This window comes from Echinops telfairi, unplaced genomic scaffold (genome assembly GCF_000313985.2).
Source record: "Echinops telfairi isolate 266 unplaced genomic scaffold, ASM31398v2 ScPeMD7_2291;HRSCAF=2852, whole genome shotgun sequence".
NCBI lineage: Eukaryota > Metazoa > Chordata > Mammalia > Afrosoricida > Tenrecidae > Echinops > Echinops telfairi.
This window is the reverse complement of record NW_022106189.1, coordinates 36,800,779-36,817,787: the sequence shown is the minus strand read 5'-3', so window position 1 is coordinate 36,817,787 and position 17,009 is coordinate 36,800,779. Positions and strand designations below refer to the sequence as shown.

The following is a 17,009-nucleotide window of genomic DNA, read 5'->3' as shown; positions in this document are numbered from 1 at the left end:
AATCAGATTCTTTTATAAAGCACCTCAAGCCTTTTCAAACTAATTTCTTTTTGACCCAACTTAATATGTGAAAATACATGTTAGTCTATTAAGAACATAGTGATTTAGTCTCTTTGCAAAGAGACTCTGCTAGATCCCTCTTTGCTAGATCCCAAAGAGACTTTGCAAGATCCCTCTGCTAAAAGAAATTATTTCAGACAGTGAGATGCCATAATGTATTTAAAACAATTCCCTTTTTGGGGAAAATGATATGTGTAATATATTGATATCATATATATATTTGTCTCATCAAGAACATATGAGTATCAAAGGAAAGTGCTTGCTTCGGCGGCATATATACTAAAAACAAAAAAACGCATGGATATGAAAGGAAAGCATTTGCAGAGGTGAAAGTTTAGTGTGACATTAAATCCCAACCTCACTCTTCGCTTGATAATTGGCCAATTATTATTTCACTTCATTTAAGTTTCTGCTCAAATGTGGCTTCCTCAGGGAGTCCTATCTAAAGATAGCTTCTCCATCAGTCTCCATCCTTTTATCCTGGGTTATGTTTTATAACACTATCACTGCCTGACTTTATGTTACGTATTTATGTGCTTGTCACTTTCCACCACTGGACTATGAGATCTGTCAAGAGAGAGACTATTTTATTCATTCTGTGATCCTAGTGCCTAAAAATAGTACTTGGCACACGCTATTTGGGAATGAAGAAATGAATCTTACTCCATTAGGATTTGTAACAAAATGAGTGTCGCACCCAGAACCGTTTGCAGGATTCTTGCTTGGTGCTTCCTAGGGTCAAAGGATTACCAACTTGTCACGTGGTCCCGAGATCAGACCTTGAGGATGTGGCGCGTGGACTCCCAGATGCAGAGGGTATGTATCTCATGTTGTTGTGAAGGACTGTAAGGGGATAGCCAGGAAACTTTTCTAAAAGATGAGACTACAGTTTGCTTTTGTGGATGTTAGAGGATACATAAAAAACACTTAATAAATTCTTGCTGATTGCTTGCCTTTCTTTGTGGTCTTTAAGAGGCGACCCACCACTTTTCGAACAAAAACTCTTTGCATGTCTGATAGTTGCAGTGGCAGACTGTGACAGGCTTCTTCTGAATGGGGTAGGAAGCCGCTTTGGTGCTTGGTAAATATTCAGAGCCCTCAGGCCCAGCAACAACATCTCTCCTATGAAGCTGGTTTCTTGCGCACCCCACCCCCCTCCGCCACCACCACCATTTTTGGCTTCACATCACAACCTTAATGCCTTTAAAATTTATTTCTCCATAAAGTGCCATTTGCTCCAAACATCTCAAGGTTATGTTAGCTGAATAACTCCATCATGCTTTGAGATTTAATGGATGTATGATCTTGATGGGAACTTCCCAGGGTAGAGTGATACAGAGTAGTACCCTGTATATTTTAACCAGAAAGGGAGAGTTAGGGATGAGCAAGGCCTATTTTGATTGGCGTCCGTTCTAGGCCGACACAGCTCTGCCCTTTGTGCTTGCCAATTTGAAGTCAGAACTCTTTCATTAAACGTGATGATTGTTTCCACTGATGGCCGTCTACCTAGCTGTTTTCTGTCCTTTGTTTCAGCTTTGTGCAAATGACATATTAGATGGCGTGGATGAGTTCATTGAGAGTATTTCTCTTCTGCCGGAACCAGAGAAGAACCTTCACACTCAAGATACAGAGAATCAGCACAACTCAAGTCATGGGGAGGAAGAAGGTAGATTGTCTAGCTGATGTTTTAGGTGAAACGCTGCTCTTTGCATTTCATAGGTGGGCAGTAAGGGAGGCAGGATCAGGACCCTAGAATCGTAACATAATTAGCCCAGGGGTGTCATGGTAGAGGGGACAAGGATGTCAAACTCAAAGAGGAGACCTTTACAAAAGAATTCAACTTGGAGAAAGAGTAAGAATCTTGAAAAGTTTAACGGACTATTTTAAACTATTTTAATGTGCACCAAAAGGATATAAAAAAACAGAAATGGGACGATAACCCCCGAGATAAGGAGGATTTAATAGAAAAAGCCTAACTGGAAAGCCCAGTTTATTTGTTTCCTTCTTTGAGTAAAGGTTTTTCATAAATTCCCCCCTGTTAATAGAGATGTTTAAAATAAGTCTTGATAAGTGGTAGGACAAGCCCTCTCACTTGGAATAGCTTTAGAGTTCTTTTGAATTTCCACATAATTTATAAATCAATTGGAGGTTCTATAAAGAATCTGTTTAAGATTTTAACTGAATCTGTATTGATTTGGAGAGAATATCATCTTTAAACTTCAACTCTGTGAACATGCTCTATTCTGTCTCTCTGTGCCCATTGCAATTAGATTTTCTCATTTTCTCCATAGAAATTCGGCCCATTTTATTAGTTTTATTCCTGGAAGCTTGTTTGTTTGTTTTTTCCGTAAGGTATTAAAGATGGCATTTAATTTTCTTTTTGTTTTCTCTTTGTTGCTGATTTATGGTAATGCAATTGATTTTGTAAAAAAATTAAAGCTGGCACATTGATTTTGTATCATTTTCTCTATATATAAATCATTTTATTGGGGACTCTTACAACAATCCATATATCAATTGTGTCAAGCACATTTGTACATAGGTTGCCATCATCATTTTCTTTTTTTTCACATTTGTACATTTATTGCCATCATCATTCTCAAAACATTTTCTTTCTACTTGAGCCCTTGATATCAGCTCTTCATTTTTTCCCCTTTCCCCCACCCTCCTCCCTCATGAACCCTTGATAATTTATAAATTGTTATTATTTTGTCATGTCTTACACTGTCCGACGTCTCCCTTCACCCACTTTTCTGTTGTCTGTCCCCCAAGGAGGGAGTTATTTGTAGATCATTGTGATTGGTTCTCTCTTTCTACCCCACCTTTCCCTTACCCTCCTGGTATTGCTACTCTCGTTATTGGTTCTGAGGGGGTTATTTGTCCTGGACTCCCTGTGTTTCCAGTTCCTATCTGTACCAGTGTACGTCCTCTGGTCTAGCCGGATTTGTAAGGTAGAATTGGGATCATGATAGTTGGGGGGCGGGGGGAAGCATTAAAGAACTAGAGGAAAGTTGTATGTTTCACCATTACCATATTGCACCCTGGCTGGCTCGTCTCCTCCCCGCGACCCTTCTGTAAGGGGATGTCCAGTTGCCTTCAGATGGGCTTTGGGTCTCCAAAGGTTAAGGCCATTCTCTGCTATTCCTAGCTTACAATGTTTCCAATGAATAAAAAAATTACATCATTATGATTTTCTGGGGGAAAAGAAATCTTCCCAGGTAATTCCTTTCCTGTGTCATCACTAAGGTCTTTCTGTAGAAGGTAGATTTGATCTTCATGCCAGGTGCGTGCGTGAGCACATGCACATACACACACATACACATGCGCACGCACGCACACACGCACTCATTCTGGGCACAGTGTTTGTCATGTCTGAATTCTATCCCTGCATAAAACGGAAAGCTTAGTAGGTAGGTCACCAGAATCCCACCAGTGGGAAGTGTATGTAGTCCCCAGCCTGCTTCTGGCCAACCTCGTCGGCCTCCTCCCAGAAGGCAGCCTGCACACTCTCAGGATAAGTGTCTCCCTGGTCTCCTTAAGCTTAGGTTAAATGACGTGTGTTTCTGCTTTCTGCTTTTTTCCAACTGACAGGAAAGCTCAGAAACTTTAGACCTGTTTTCTGATTCATTCTCCAAGAATGTTTTTCAATACTTGAACTTCTCTCTTCTTCTAGCCTCAAAGGAAGATCCTCCCAGTCACCTGGAAGAAGAGCGGAAGTCTGATCAGTTGGGGCTGCCTCAGACTCTGCAGCAAGAGTTCTCCCTGATCAATGTGCAGATCCGGAACGTCAATGTGGAGGTACTCAGAGTGAATGAGCAGTCTCTCCCAGCTGGTCTCTCACCATCTGTGCTAACTCAGCCTTAGCGTGATGTTAACTGCTGTTTGTGATGGCTGTGCTTCCCCCGATGGAAGTCTCTCTCTGTGCTTTTCTGTAGGCATGAGAGTTTCACACACCCTGTGCTCTTCTCGTAAGTTAAGCTGTCGTGTTTGTATGGCAGCTTCACCTTTGGTGCCTCAGCCCCTTGCTTTACTGTCTAGGACCACACTGAGACCCTGAAAGACTTAGTGACCAGGCCAGGCTCTCTCGTGAAGTTCATGGCAGGGTAGAATTTGGTATCCAGACCTCCTGCCTCTCCAGATTTCTTTTTACTGTGCTGCCCTGTCTTCTCCGAGGAGCCCTGGTTACATGTTTGACTTTGTACCACTAGGACAGCAGTTCAAAACCACCAGCTGCTCCACAGGAGAAAGATGAGGCTTTCTACTCCAGTGAAGAGTTACACAGTCTTGGAAACCCGTGGATCAGTTCTGTTCTGTTCTGTAGGGTCTCAATGGATCGGAATTGACTGAGTGGCAGTGAGTTTGGGGGTATTTTTTTTTTTAAACATTGTCTTTGATGTTAGCTGATTTGCGAATCAGTCAGTGGGCCAGATATTACCATCCCTGATCCAAGTTATAGAGGGAATGAGCAACTTCAAAGAGAAGCAGTGCCAGTCGTCATATTAGGGGTAAGTTAGTTAAATGTTTGACCCAGTAGAGCAGGCCTGCGAATGATGTTATAAATATCCAAATGGCCTGGTTAGTATAAAGGTCCTCTACCTCTGACATAGATGATGATAACCAAATATTCTCATATACTTACTACATTGTTTCCCAGCGTGGGCGCTACCATCCCTGGGGTGGGGGGAGGCTGCAAAAGCAGATGCCTGTACTTTGTCCTGGGAGATGGGCTACTAAAGGTTCATTATGGCCAGGGGGCACTGAGTGAGTATTTTTACTGCAAAGTGGGCAGTAGGGCAAATAAATCCAGGAGCCTTTGACTAAGCATGTGGGGAGATTCACTTACTTAGTCTCTAGGCAGAGACTAAATTCTTTGCCTCAGAAACTTACTCATCAATCCAGAAGAAGTTTTAAAGCTCTTTTGGTTTTATTTTGCCGAGATTCAGGTAGGCAGCGAGAGGGGCTGTTCCAGAATGACCTCACTTGGTCTCTGAAACAACTCAGTCATCAGTGGTTTTGATCCTCACTTTACAGATGAGGAAATGGGGAGACCCAACTGTGATCTTGCCCAAGGTCAGCAGCTATTTTGTGCTCAAGAGAATATTTGAATCCAAGTCCCAAATTACCCCATGTGTGGCTCATGTCCATCCTCTGGGCTGACTCCTCTTGTTGGCAACACAAGAAATCCCAAGAGCTACAGGATGGATCCATGAGTTGATTTTCTCAATAAGCTCAATTTACAGGCCCCTTGTCCCAGTTGATAGCCTAGTGGTATAGCCACAGGAGGACATCTTGATTCCTTCCCTCAGGGGTACTTTTTAAAATTGAAATGGAATTCACAGACCGTGAGGTTGGCCCCTGGAAAGTGTACGATGCGTTGACTCTTAGTACATTCACAAACATACACGCAGCCCATCCCAAGAAATGAAATCATCAGCAGGATCATGGTAAGCTCTCCATACATGTGGTTTTCTTTCTGTTCAGAACATTTCCATCTCTCCACCCAGAAGCCCTCACAGTCACTCACCCCCCACCTCTCTCCCTCCCCTTACTCTCTGGCAGCCATTGGTGGTCTCCTTCCTGTCTCTATGGATGGACCTGGGCGTAGCTTTCAACTGAAGGCAGGGCATCTAAAGAAGAAATTCATTCGACCTTATTTTTCCTCTCAAAATAAACAGATTTTGCTCTCCCTTTGCAGCTTTTCAAAGGCATGATCACTTTTGTTTTCTTTTCTTTTTTTTTCTTTTGTTTTATTTTCAATTGGTACTTGTGTTGTTCCAGAACTGGCCATCCTTTCTTCTCGTTGCGTGTGAGAGCACGTTATTTTCAGGAGAAAAAACTTGGCACCCCGTCCCTTTACCTTAATTCCAGGAACATGGAGCATTCAGATAGCGTACTTTAACCCCTCTGTGCTGTGATTGGCAGATGGATGCAGCAGACAGGAGCTGTACAGTGTCTGTGCACTGTAGCAACCACCGCGTCAAGATGCTGGTGAAGTTCCCTGCACAGTACCCAAACAACGCTGCCCCATCCTTCCAGTTTATTAACCCCACCACCATCACGTCCACAATGAAGGCAAAGCTGCTGAAGGTGAGGACCGGTGCTCACAAATCCCCCACGATGCTCTAAGAGAAGGGTTCTGCTCGCATTCATCAGTGTCTGAGTTGAGGAGGGAGGCTAGATGAGAAATCTGCTGGAGACAAGATTTGGAGTCATCTGCTCCTTATAAACTGCAGTATTAGCAGTCTGTCTCCCACACCTCCGACTTGCTTTGTGTGGAGACAAGTGGTAGTTTCCTGTCTTTCTCAGGTCATGACTCCGCTTTGAACTTCTAGTGTAAACTGCAGACACTTCCCCAGAAGAAAACATTGCCTAGCTTTTCCTATAATTTTCAGAAGGTGCAAAAATCTCCTTAAAGCTCTCTGTTAACTCCAGGTTAAGAACCCTGCAATTCCACTTCCTTTGAGCTAGATGTAGTTGTAGCGCCCCTGGGTGGTGTAGATGGTTACGGTTTGAGTCCACCCAGAGGTGCCTCCGGAAAAAAACCTGACAGTCTCCTAAAATTCAGCCCCTGAAAACCCTGTAGAGGTCTACCGTGACACACACAGGCCCCAGCGTCAGAGTTGACTCAACAGAAATGAACAACAGTGATGATTTATGATAAGTATATTTTGATAATTTACTTACTTCAACAATAATTGCTCTTCTTCAGAATGTCCAAACTATTACTGTATCAAATATAGCCCAAACATCTATATCTTTATATGGCTAATACAGTCTTCAATATTCAGTGCAGCTTTCACACTTAACACCACATTTCTGTTTGGATTTGCGCCATGTCAGTGTTGACTCTTATATTAGGAATGCAAGTCTAACGTATAGCTTCACTGTGTGCATACCAATTCATTCATATATGTATTTGTATGTATATATGTGTATCGTGTTCCTCATATATGTTAGAATTTATAGTTGTAAGGACAAAAATAAAGATACATTAAATTTTCACTAACGCGAGATCTGCCCCCACTGGCCTGTATCACTCAGCAGTTTTCAATTCAGTCCAATGTGTATTACTGCTACTCAGGTACTGAGATTTCTCATGGGTGTCGGGTGGGGTGGGGAAAGGTGGGGGCGGAGAACTCACTAGGAAGGAAGAGCCGTCATCCCATGACTAGGACCTCCTCCTTAAGCCAGGGTGTGTGTGCTTACCTTGGCTGAGGAAAGGGCTTCTGTCGGGATCAGAATGGAGTTCACCTTTCTGAGCTTCCATGGAAGGTAGGAAGCCTCAGACAGACTTAACCGGGACCCAGTCTTTGCATCTCCTTTATTTCCGGCGGTGTGGCAGAATAAAAGCAAATCAGGAGAACTCTGCAGCCACGCTTGACTGTGCTCTGTTCCTTGTTTCAGATCCTGAAAGACACGTCTCTGCAGAAAGTGAAACGCAACCAGAGTTGTTTGGAGCCCTGCTTGCGCCAGCTTGTCTCCTGCCTCGAATCCTTTGTGGTGCGAAGGGTGAACTTGGTGTGCCAATATGTGCTTTAGTGCTCAGTTTCTGAGCCCTGGTTACACGTTGGACTTTGTGGTCAGCAGTTCAAAACCACCAGTTACTGCTTGGGAGAAAGATGAGGCTTTCTACTCCCATAGAGAGCTACAGTCTCAGAAACCCACAAAGCAGTTCTTCCCTGCCCTGGAGGGTCACTAGGAGTGGGAATTGATTGGATGGGTAATGACTTTGGTTTTGAGTTTTGTTCCTCCCTAAAATCTTGGGCTACCTGGTTTTATAATTGTGTGTTGATGTCATAGTCCAGCATTTTTAAAAGTTTTCTTTAAAAAAAATTTTTTTGGTTTTATTTTAGCTTGTTGATTTTTAAATTTCAGAACCAAGAAGACAGTGCTTCCAGCAACCCCTTTGCTCTCCCAAACTCGGTCACACCGCCCTTACCAACGTTTGCTCGTGTCACCACCGCTTACGGGTCATACCAGGACGCCAACATCCCCTTTCCGAGGACTTCTGGGGCCAGGTTCTGTGGGGCAGGTTGGTCTGTTCTTGGTTCCCTGATTGCAGGTGTTTAGAGTTTGAGCAACTAAGACTATGGTATAGTTTGCATAAATATCTCCACGGAAGATTTTCTTTTTCATTTTTCCCCTAAGAGCTCCAAAAGACTCCCGTAAGTGTTTCGTGTCTCCTGCTGAATAGATGTGTGGGGGCCTGTTCTAGGAATGCTCAGTAGTAATTTTGTTTTATTCGGATGACCTGGGATTTTAATTCCTAGTGAGACCATTCATCCTCACCAGGATGGGGAATATCCTCTAGCTTCAAGGAAATATGAGAGGGGCACCCTAAAAAATTCATGGAAATTTTCCATTGTGTTTCATTCCCATTTTTCCATAAACTTTTTGAAACCTCCTGGTGTAAAGTACATGTGAGGACCGCATTCAAACCATCTGCATCTCCATCCACCTCCTGGATTCCTGGGGATTCTCGGGTTTGCTGCTGGTAGACTCACTGCCCTCATGAGCCATTGCAACTCAGGAAAATATGATTTCACGCTCAGGTGTACAGAAATATAAAAAAGTGACCCGGGCTACCTTAGGGCCTCGCTTGTCTAGGTGATTGACACTGATATGTGTGGTGCCTCCTTTGTCAGGTTATCTGGTGTATTTCACAAGGCCGATGACGATGCACAGAGCAGTGTCTCCGACAGAGCCCACTCCCAGGTGAGTCTGTGAGATGCGGAAGTCACCTGTGTTCACAGCTACAGAAGGGTTAGAAACCTGAGAATGGCCACTGAGTTTGGCTTTGGGCAATTTTTAAATTTCTCCAGTAAGTTCTCATTATAAGGTTTATCTGAAAATGATCCAGATTCTTTCAATTGCTACTAAACGGAGATTTCCATTGATGGGTTGGGTTACTACCAAACCATTGAAAAAAACACTTCTATAAACTCTTTACCCTTGAGCTTATTCTGACTCATCGAAGCCCTGTAGAACTGCCCCTATGGGTTTCTATGGGCCTGGCAGGTTATGGGTTCCAACCACTGACCTTGTGGTTCACAGCTCAGTGCGCAGCCCACTAAAGCCAAAACCAAACTCACGGCCGCCAAGTCGATTCTGACTCGTGGGAACCCTGGAGGAGAGGGTAGAACAGCCCCTGTGGGTTTCTGAGACTCTTCATTCTTTATGGGAGCACAAAGCCTCATCTTTCTCCCTCGGAGTGGCTGGTGGATTTGAACTGCTGACCTTGCAGTTAGCAGCCCAATATGTAACCACTATGCCACCAGGACTCTCGATAAAGGTAAAACACATTAAAATGAGTTTACTTTGTTTTGGCAATAGCTTTATTCAAATTTTTCCATCTAATCATTTTGTCTCAGGAATAGCTTGAGAAAAGCTGTTGTCAAAACAAGGTAAATTCTTATTTTAATGTGCTTTTCCCTCTACTGGGAGGAAGAGGAGGCTTTCTACTTTTTTAAAATCATTTTATTGGAGGCTCAATACCACTCTTATCACAATCCATACATACATCTATCCATTGTGTCAAGCACATTGGTACATTTGTTGCCATCATCATTCTCAAAGCAATTGCTTTCTACTTGAGCCCTTGGTATCAGCTCCTCATTTCCCCCCCTCCCTCCCTCACCTTCCTTCCCTCCCTTTCCCTTGATAATTTATAAATCATTGTTATTTTTCCATGTCTTACACTGTCCAATGTCTCCCTTCACCCAGTTTTATGTTGTCCGTCCCCCAGGGAGGGGGTTATGTGTAGATCATTGTGATCAGTTCCCCCTCTCTCCCCCACTTTCCCCTTCCCCTCCTGGTATCGCTACTCTTATTATTGGTCCTGAGGGGTTTATCTGTTCTGGATTCCCTGTGTTTCCAGCTCTGATCTTTACCAGTGTACGTCTCTGTTCTAGCCAGATTTGTAAGGTAGAATTGGGATCATGATAGTGGTGGGGAAAAAGCATTAAAGAACTAGAGGAAAGTGTATGTTTCATTGGTGCTGTACTACTGTACCCTGACTGGCTTGTCTCCTCCCCAAGACCTTTCTGTAAGGTGATGTCCAGTTGCCTACAGATGGGCTTTGGGTCCCCACTCTGCACTCCCTCTCATTCACCATGGTATGATTTTTTGTTCTTTGATGCCAGATCCTATTGACTTCTCGTGATCACACAGGCTGGTATGCTTCTTCCATGTGGGCTTTGTTGCTTCTGAGCTAGATGGCCACTTGTTTATCTTCTAGCCTTTAAGACCCTAGATGCTATATCTTTTGACAGCCGGGCACCATCAGCTTTCTTCACCAGGCTTTCTACTTTTTTTTTCTTTCCATTTAAAAAACAATCACTTTATTAGGTAGGCTTTCTACTTTTATGAAGGTTTATGTGCTTATAAACCCTCCAGGACACTTCTACTCTGTTCCATTAAGTTGCTATGAGTTGAAATTGACTCAAGAGCAGTGAGTTGAGTTTTTTTCTCTGTGGATGAAGCATTATTTGACTAAATAATAAATTGGGAAAATGATGAAAAGAACAGAGCCCCACAACCCAAGTATATTACTTCTCACAGTACCAACGCAATTTAATTACATAAATAATATGTTGAAAAATGCCACCACAGAAGTTTTCAATTAACATGTGAAAGCCATTCCTTTCCTGTCCAAGTCCCTGGGAGGACCACTGGTAACAGAGGTTTGTTGCTTTGTGAGTCCATCTATCGCCATGAATATGAATTTCGGAGCCAAATCACTTAGATCCAAAATCTTAGGATTTGCTGTTTTATTTGTGCAGCCCTGAGCAAACTAAACTGCGTTTCAATTTCTTCAGCAGCAAAACAGCATAATAGTAACATACCTTAGTTGTTGTAAAGACTCGCTGACTCGGTGAGTAAAGCATTTAGCATTCTGCCCGGCACATGTGAGTGCTTTCTGTTTCCCAGGGCTGATGCATGGTTGGCTTTTTGTGTTGTCCTTTCCCAAACATAAAGATTATATTAGGAATTTTTGGTTCTACCTTGCGGGGGGCCTTGATGACCTGGGCAGCCCTGCTGCTACAAGTGCCCAGATATATTGGATAGGGGTTTAATTAGGAGAGAAAAGGGGTTGGACCGAGTACATGAGTAGGCACCACTCCGTAATAACCCAGGTAGATGAGACCTGGAGGGTATGCACCAGAGATTCCCGCCATTGAACTGGGCCCCTTTTTGAAAAATTAGGCTCAAAACCAATGACAACTTTCCAAAGGGAAACAACTACCATATATCCTCATGTATAAGCCAAATTTTTCAACACATTTTTAATGTAGTTTTTGTGATAAAATTAGGTGCCTCAGCTGATAGTCGGGTCAGCTTATACTCGAGGGTATATGGTAATATACCATATTTGGGTCAGAGTCCAAAATGCTAACAGCACTTTCTTCAAATTTACAATTCCCACATGCCCGGAGTGCATCTTGATGACCAACACTGAAATCAAGATGGAGCACATTGCTGGCATCCTCTGCTAGAAGTTCCTGGTCTGCTTCCAGCTTCTCCTTTCAGAGGAAACCAGTGTTCTGACTGTCATCAGCATGCGTTGCCTGTTCTTGAACCTGTCTAAATAGAAGTTCACGAACTCAGCACCACTTTCTTTCCTGTGTATTTGGCTCCACATAATGTTGCTATATCCCCACCATTTGCCGATGTCATCCTCTTAAGTTCTTTGCTTTGATACAGAGTATTCATTGTCTTCCTGTAATAATTTGTTCTCCTATTGATGGAGAATGTTGACGGATTGATTGGAATGTGTCCACGGTGGGGCTATTCTACATGCAAGGCTTCTTATGGACCTGCCGATCTACCTGAGAAGTCCAATTGCTGGATCATAGGGTCGATACATGCTTGACTTTAATAGACATTTCCAACAACGTGTCCACAGTGGTGGTGTCATTTTACACTCATCAGCAATGTTGTGGAGTCTGATTCCGATCCCTTTCCCAACTTTGGTATTGTTCATCTTCTCAGTTTTAGCTTGTATGCAGCAGGCCCTCCTTGTTACTTTGCATTTTCATGATGCTGATTAATAATAATATTGATTGTCTTTTGTGTGCTTATTGAGTCTTTGGGTACCTTCTTTATGAAGTTCCTGTTCAGGTCTGTGTGCCCATTTGATAATGAACTGTGCTTCTATCTTGGCGCTCTGGTGGTGCTGTGGACAGGGTGTTGGACTGCCGTCCACAGGTTGGCGGTGAAAACATCCAGCTGCTCTCTGGGAGGAAGATGAAGCAGTCGGCTCCCTTAAAGAGTTACAGCCCCAGAAACCCTGTACATAGGGCGACTAGGAGTCGGAATCAACTCAGTGGCAGTGTTTTCTTTTGGGGGGATGGGGCAGGAGGAGGTTATGTGCCTTTTCATTACCCACTTGTAGTCGTTTTAAAATCTGTTCTAGTTTTAAGTCCTTTATTGGATGTGTATAAATAATTTTTCCCTATTTGTGGCTTGTCTTTTCTCTTTTAAATGAATTTTTTGATTAGCGGTTTTTAATTTTAATGATGTCTATTTTATCATTTATATATATATATGTATATTTAATGCTTTTTGTTTTGTGTGACTATGTGTGTTCTTCTAAAAGCTTTATGATTTAAAATTGCTTATTTAAGATCCATGAGCCATCTCAAGTAAGTTTTTATAGATAATGTGCGATAGGGAGTCTTTGGGTTTTCTTTTTGTATAAACGCATAGTTGTTTCAGTGCCATTTATAGCAAAGGTTTTCCTCTCTACTGACACTTGTGTTGAAAATCAGTTGACCATATATTTGTGGGTCTTTTTCTCAGCCCCATACCCTTAGTAGAGTTTTAAAATCTCATACTTTGAGTTAATTATATCCGGTCTTTTGTATTCCTACAAAAATAGGAAATCAGTTTCCATTTTCTTCCTGTTTTGTCTATTTCTCCTCTACCACCGTTGGTTCCACTGCTTAGAAATATGGAATGAGTGGGAAACCGATGACTAATTGTGTGCTTTCAACCACAGATCACTCTCGGCCTTGTCTGCTTATCACACTGGCTTGATTGCTCCAATGAAGATCCGCACTGAGGCCCCCGGGAACCTTCGCTTGTACAGTGGGAGCCCCACCCGCAGTGAGAAAGAGCTGGTGTCAATCAGCTCCTTCTACTACAAGGAACGGGTAAGGGGAGAGCCATGGCCTTGGACTCATTACTTCCCATGGATTCCTGTTCTTTGTCTCCCTGTCCACCATGCAGAGCAGCTAAATGTGTAACCCCTTATAACTTTTGGCTCTCCACATTAGTTTTAAGAAGAATCATTGCTTGGCACCTCAGTTGGTTGTAACTGCTGTACATTTGGAGAATTCGTTCTTAAATCCAATGAGGCGAAGGAACCTTCAAAAAGTTTGTGGGAAAATGGAATTTTTCCACTATTTGAAGCCCCAACATAGTCTTCGCTTCCTATTGGTTCTCATTATTTCAAGTGGAGAATTTAATTTAGCTTCCAGTTTTACATTATTTGTAAACCAATTAAGAATGCTTCAGAAGGCTTGGCATCTTGCATAGATAGATCTTCATCTCTGTTGCAAAGCTCCGAAGTTGATTTGCTGAGAGCTTTTGTATTTTTGTGAAATCTTCGCTTAAATATCCATTTGAATGGACCAATTTAATTTAAAAAAATTAAAACACCCAGGTGTTTAAGGCACACATTGTCCCTAAAGTAAGTAATTTTACATTTTAGCTGCCATAAGCCTTTGGGGAGAATAATGTATAAAAGACTGGCAGAGCAGTAGAAGAGACCCGAAGAGCTCTTCCCGTGTCATTAAATGGGGAGTCTGGCTGAAACCGACCTAAGTGACACGATGTTTTAAACAGATAATTACCCGTGAGCTTCTGCACATCCTCTATCCTTAGTGATTCTCTGTGGTTGTCCTCCACTAAATGGAAAATGATGGATTGCCTATCATGATATAAAATATCAAATAAAAAAAATAAGAGATTAAAAAAAAAGAAATTTGCAAAACCCCAAAATAAAATATCATATGAGTTTAAGTAAAACATCTAGCAAGGATTAGGTATGTCTTTAGTCTCCTGGCAGTGCAGTGTTCACCCTTGGTTCCCATGGTTCCCACTAACAGCTGACCGTCTCCGTTGTCTCGTCTTAGGGCCACAGCGACTGAAACAAGTGGCTGGAACTGACGTTTAGGACAGGGCCAGCCTTGGGCAAAGCTGTTCAGTTGAATCGGGAAATGACTTTTCTATTACCTTTCTGGGCAACCTTATGCATCCACTTTATTTTGTCTCTGATGGAATTTTGTCTCCCTGGCTGTCACAGAGGAGCCCAGGTTGTGTGTGGTACATAACCAGTAACCATTAGATCAACAGTTCAGACTCACCAGGAGCTCCACAGGAGAAAGATACAGCAGTCTACTTCTGTAAGATTTACAGGCTTGGAAGCTCTATGGGTCATTTCTACTCTGTCTTATAGGTTTGCTGTGAGTCGGAATTCTCATGACGAGGCGCGGGGCTTGGTTTTATTTGGGCTGTCAGGAAGTTCCTCAGAACACTTACTGAGCTATATCCTCCCCCAGGGTTTTAATTTCAAAAAAATTTTTTTCAAGTCAGCAGATAATTATCAGTAGATAATATAACAAATTGGTTGGAATTAAGATATTTAGTTGCCAGAATAGCCAAGCAAACTCACGATTGAGTAAATGTGGGATTTTCTTTCGTATCAGAGCCAGGTTGAGGAAATCTTTTAGCCTGTGAGGCAGTTCTGAATTCCCCTTCAGCTCATGTTAGATTATAACCCCTGCTTTGGTTCAGATGGGCAAAGTAAATTGACCAGCACCTGAGACTTTGCAGTGGTGTAGAAAGGCCATCGTTTAAAAATTAATTGACTAATTAATTAATGTTAACAGTTTTATTGATATGTAACTCACCTATCATATAATCCAATAATTCTATCATTGTAAAAGGAGTTCTGTAGTCATCACCACCATTCATTTTAGAACAGTTTCTTCTTTCTTGTACGCACTGTTATTAGCTTCCCATTTCCTCCCAGCCCTCCCTGCCAAACCGCTGAGAAACTGTTGGTCCACTTACTGCCTCTGTAGCTTTGCCTACCCTGGATTTCATATACAGAAGAAACACAATAGAAAACACCCAGCAGCATTCAATAACAAAATAAAACCGAGGAAAACCTCCATAGAAAAGAAAGCAGAAAATACTGAAAACTGGAACAAATTAAAAATGGGTCCACAGGAAGATCATATGATAAGGTGTGTTGCAGTTCAACTAACTACATCTGCAGTAATCCAGGAAAAGACCATCTTTAGTCAAAAACTCCAGTTCCACGTGAGGCTGCAACTTCCTGCAAAAGTAGTCATAAAGCTGTTTTCCTGTTTCCCTGTTTTTCATGATCTGCTCTCCTGAACGCCCTTTTGCTCTCAAGTCTATTCTGACTCCTACAGCAGACAGACTAGAGCTGCCCTGGGGCTTCCAGGACGGTGCTCTTCATGGGAGCAGACTGCCATATCTTTCTCCCACAGAGCAGGTGGTGGGTTTGAACCACCAACCTTTTGGTTGCCAGCTGAGCACTGTACCATAATCACAAGGCTAGGAGGTTTTGCTGGGGATTTGTTGAGGAGTGGAGGAAGGAGTGTGACACTTCAATTTGGGGTGGTCCTCCGTGGGTTGGTTCTCCTTGGAAAAGGGAGAGGGTCTCTGTTAGCACAGTTCCCTAGTGCCACAAAGCAAATGATCTCCAAATTCTGTTTCAAATTGTGACCCCATAGAATGGGGAGCGCTTAAAAACGTGATTTTTTGGGAGGCTGATACACAAATTGAGCTGAAGTGTGCTGCTCTAATTGTCACCAAACCTCCCTAGAATAAACTGCCTTTTGATGACTGGGACGAACTGAGTTAAATCGTCACGGACAGATACGGGGCAGACAGTTTAAAAAAAATTTTTTTTAATGTGATTTTACACAAAGCACTTGATGTAGATTATAAACTCAGAAAAGTTCATAATATAATGCAATGAATCAATAGTCCAATAATCACACAGGTCAAGAAATAGAACATTACCAGGAGTTAGGAGTCCCTTGAAGGAGTTCATTTTACTGGATGACATGAAGTCGTTGAGATAGGCCTATTTTTTTACCTCAAAAATGAAATGCATTTCAGGTGGCTCAGCATAGTAGTAGTTAGGATGAAATAAGTCAGTTATTTTGTGATGAATCTGAAATAATGATCTCTCCTTGGGGCTTGTTTAGAGCCATCCCATGTATGAGGGGCCCGCTTGTCCCACGGAGGTGCAAGGAATGCCCTGTAACAATAAAGGCTGTCCTTCGGAGGCCACCGGCCCTGCCTCTGGAGTTCCTCTGAGCTTGGTCCTCCCAAGAGCGGTTCCCAATCCTCTAGGTGTCTTGTTTCGATAGCACCACTACTTTTTTCCTAGAAGCAATTTCCATTTACTAAGATCCTTTTCATCTTCAATAAGGAAGTTTCTCCACCGTTTTTCTTATTCCCTTTTTGATCTCCACCCCTGAGAACTTTCAAGGAGGATAAAGGATTGGAAGACGATAGCTGCCCGAAAATGGAGGAATAAAGGGGTTATGAAGGGTTTTCTGCACGCTGCAAAGAGAAAGCCATTGGGGATTGAGATTGGATTCTTGTGTTGTTGTTTTTGTATGTTTTGTCACCTGCTCGAGTTAGGTCATACTGTTAGAGTCACGCAAATGTTCTAGCAGAGGTTCAAGGTTCCCTCGGAGAAATCATAAAGTATGAGCGACCTTAAAAGCCCTAGAGATGTCAGAGGCAATTAGAAAGCAGAGGGAAGGTGCTAGTCCTCAAGTTTGACGGTGAAACCAGCTGTTAGTAGTTGATATATCTGCAATATCGGTTAGCCTAGGGCAGCGGTTCTCAACCTGTGGGTCACAACCCCTTTGGGGGTTGAACGACCCTTTCACAGG

General features: G+C 42.6%; 1 protein-coding gene and 1 non-coding gene across 3 annotated transcripts in view; both read left to right on the top strand.

Moving 5' to 3' along the window:
- WDR59 (WD repeat domain 59) overlaps positions 1 to 17,009 on the top strand; it is an 85,415-nt gene that overhangs the window by 42,657 nt on the left and 25,749 nt on the right. For both annotated transcript variants that reach the window (XM_004704792.4, XM_045293734.1), the window contains 8 exons: positions 797 to 876; positions 1,594 to 1,726; positions 3,734 to 3,858; positions 5,983 to 6,147; positions 7,465 to 7,560; positions 7,936 to 8,092; positions 8,706 to 8,775; positions 13,061 to 13,214. In XM_004704792.4, the coding sequence (XP_004704849.2) occupies positions 797 to 876; positions 1,594 to 1,726; positions 3,734 to 3,858; positions 5,983 to 6,147; positions 7,465 to 7,560; positions 7,936 to 8,092; positions 8,706 to 8,775; positions 13,061 to 13,214 (980 nt within the window). The remainder of the gene's footprint in view (positions 1 to 796; positions 877 to 1,593; positions 1,727 to 3,733; positions 3,859 to 5,982; positions 6,148 to 7,464; positions 7,561 to 7,935; positions 8,093 to 8,705; positions 8,776 to 13,060; positions 13,215 to 17,009) is intronic.
- LOC115870815 lies at positions 15,860 to 15,992 on the top strand. Its single transcript, XR_004046940.1, has one exon. It is a non-coding gene; the product is annotated as a small Cajal body-specific RNA 8 (non-coding RNA).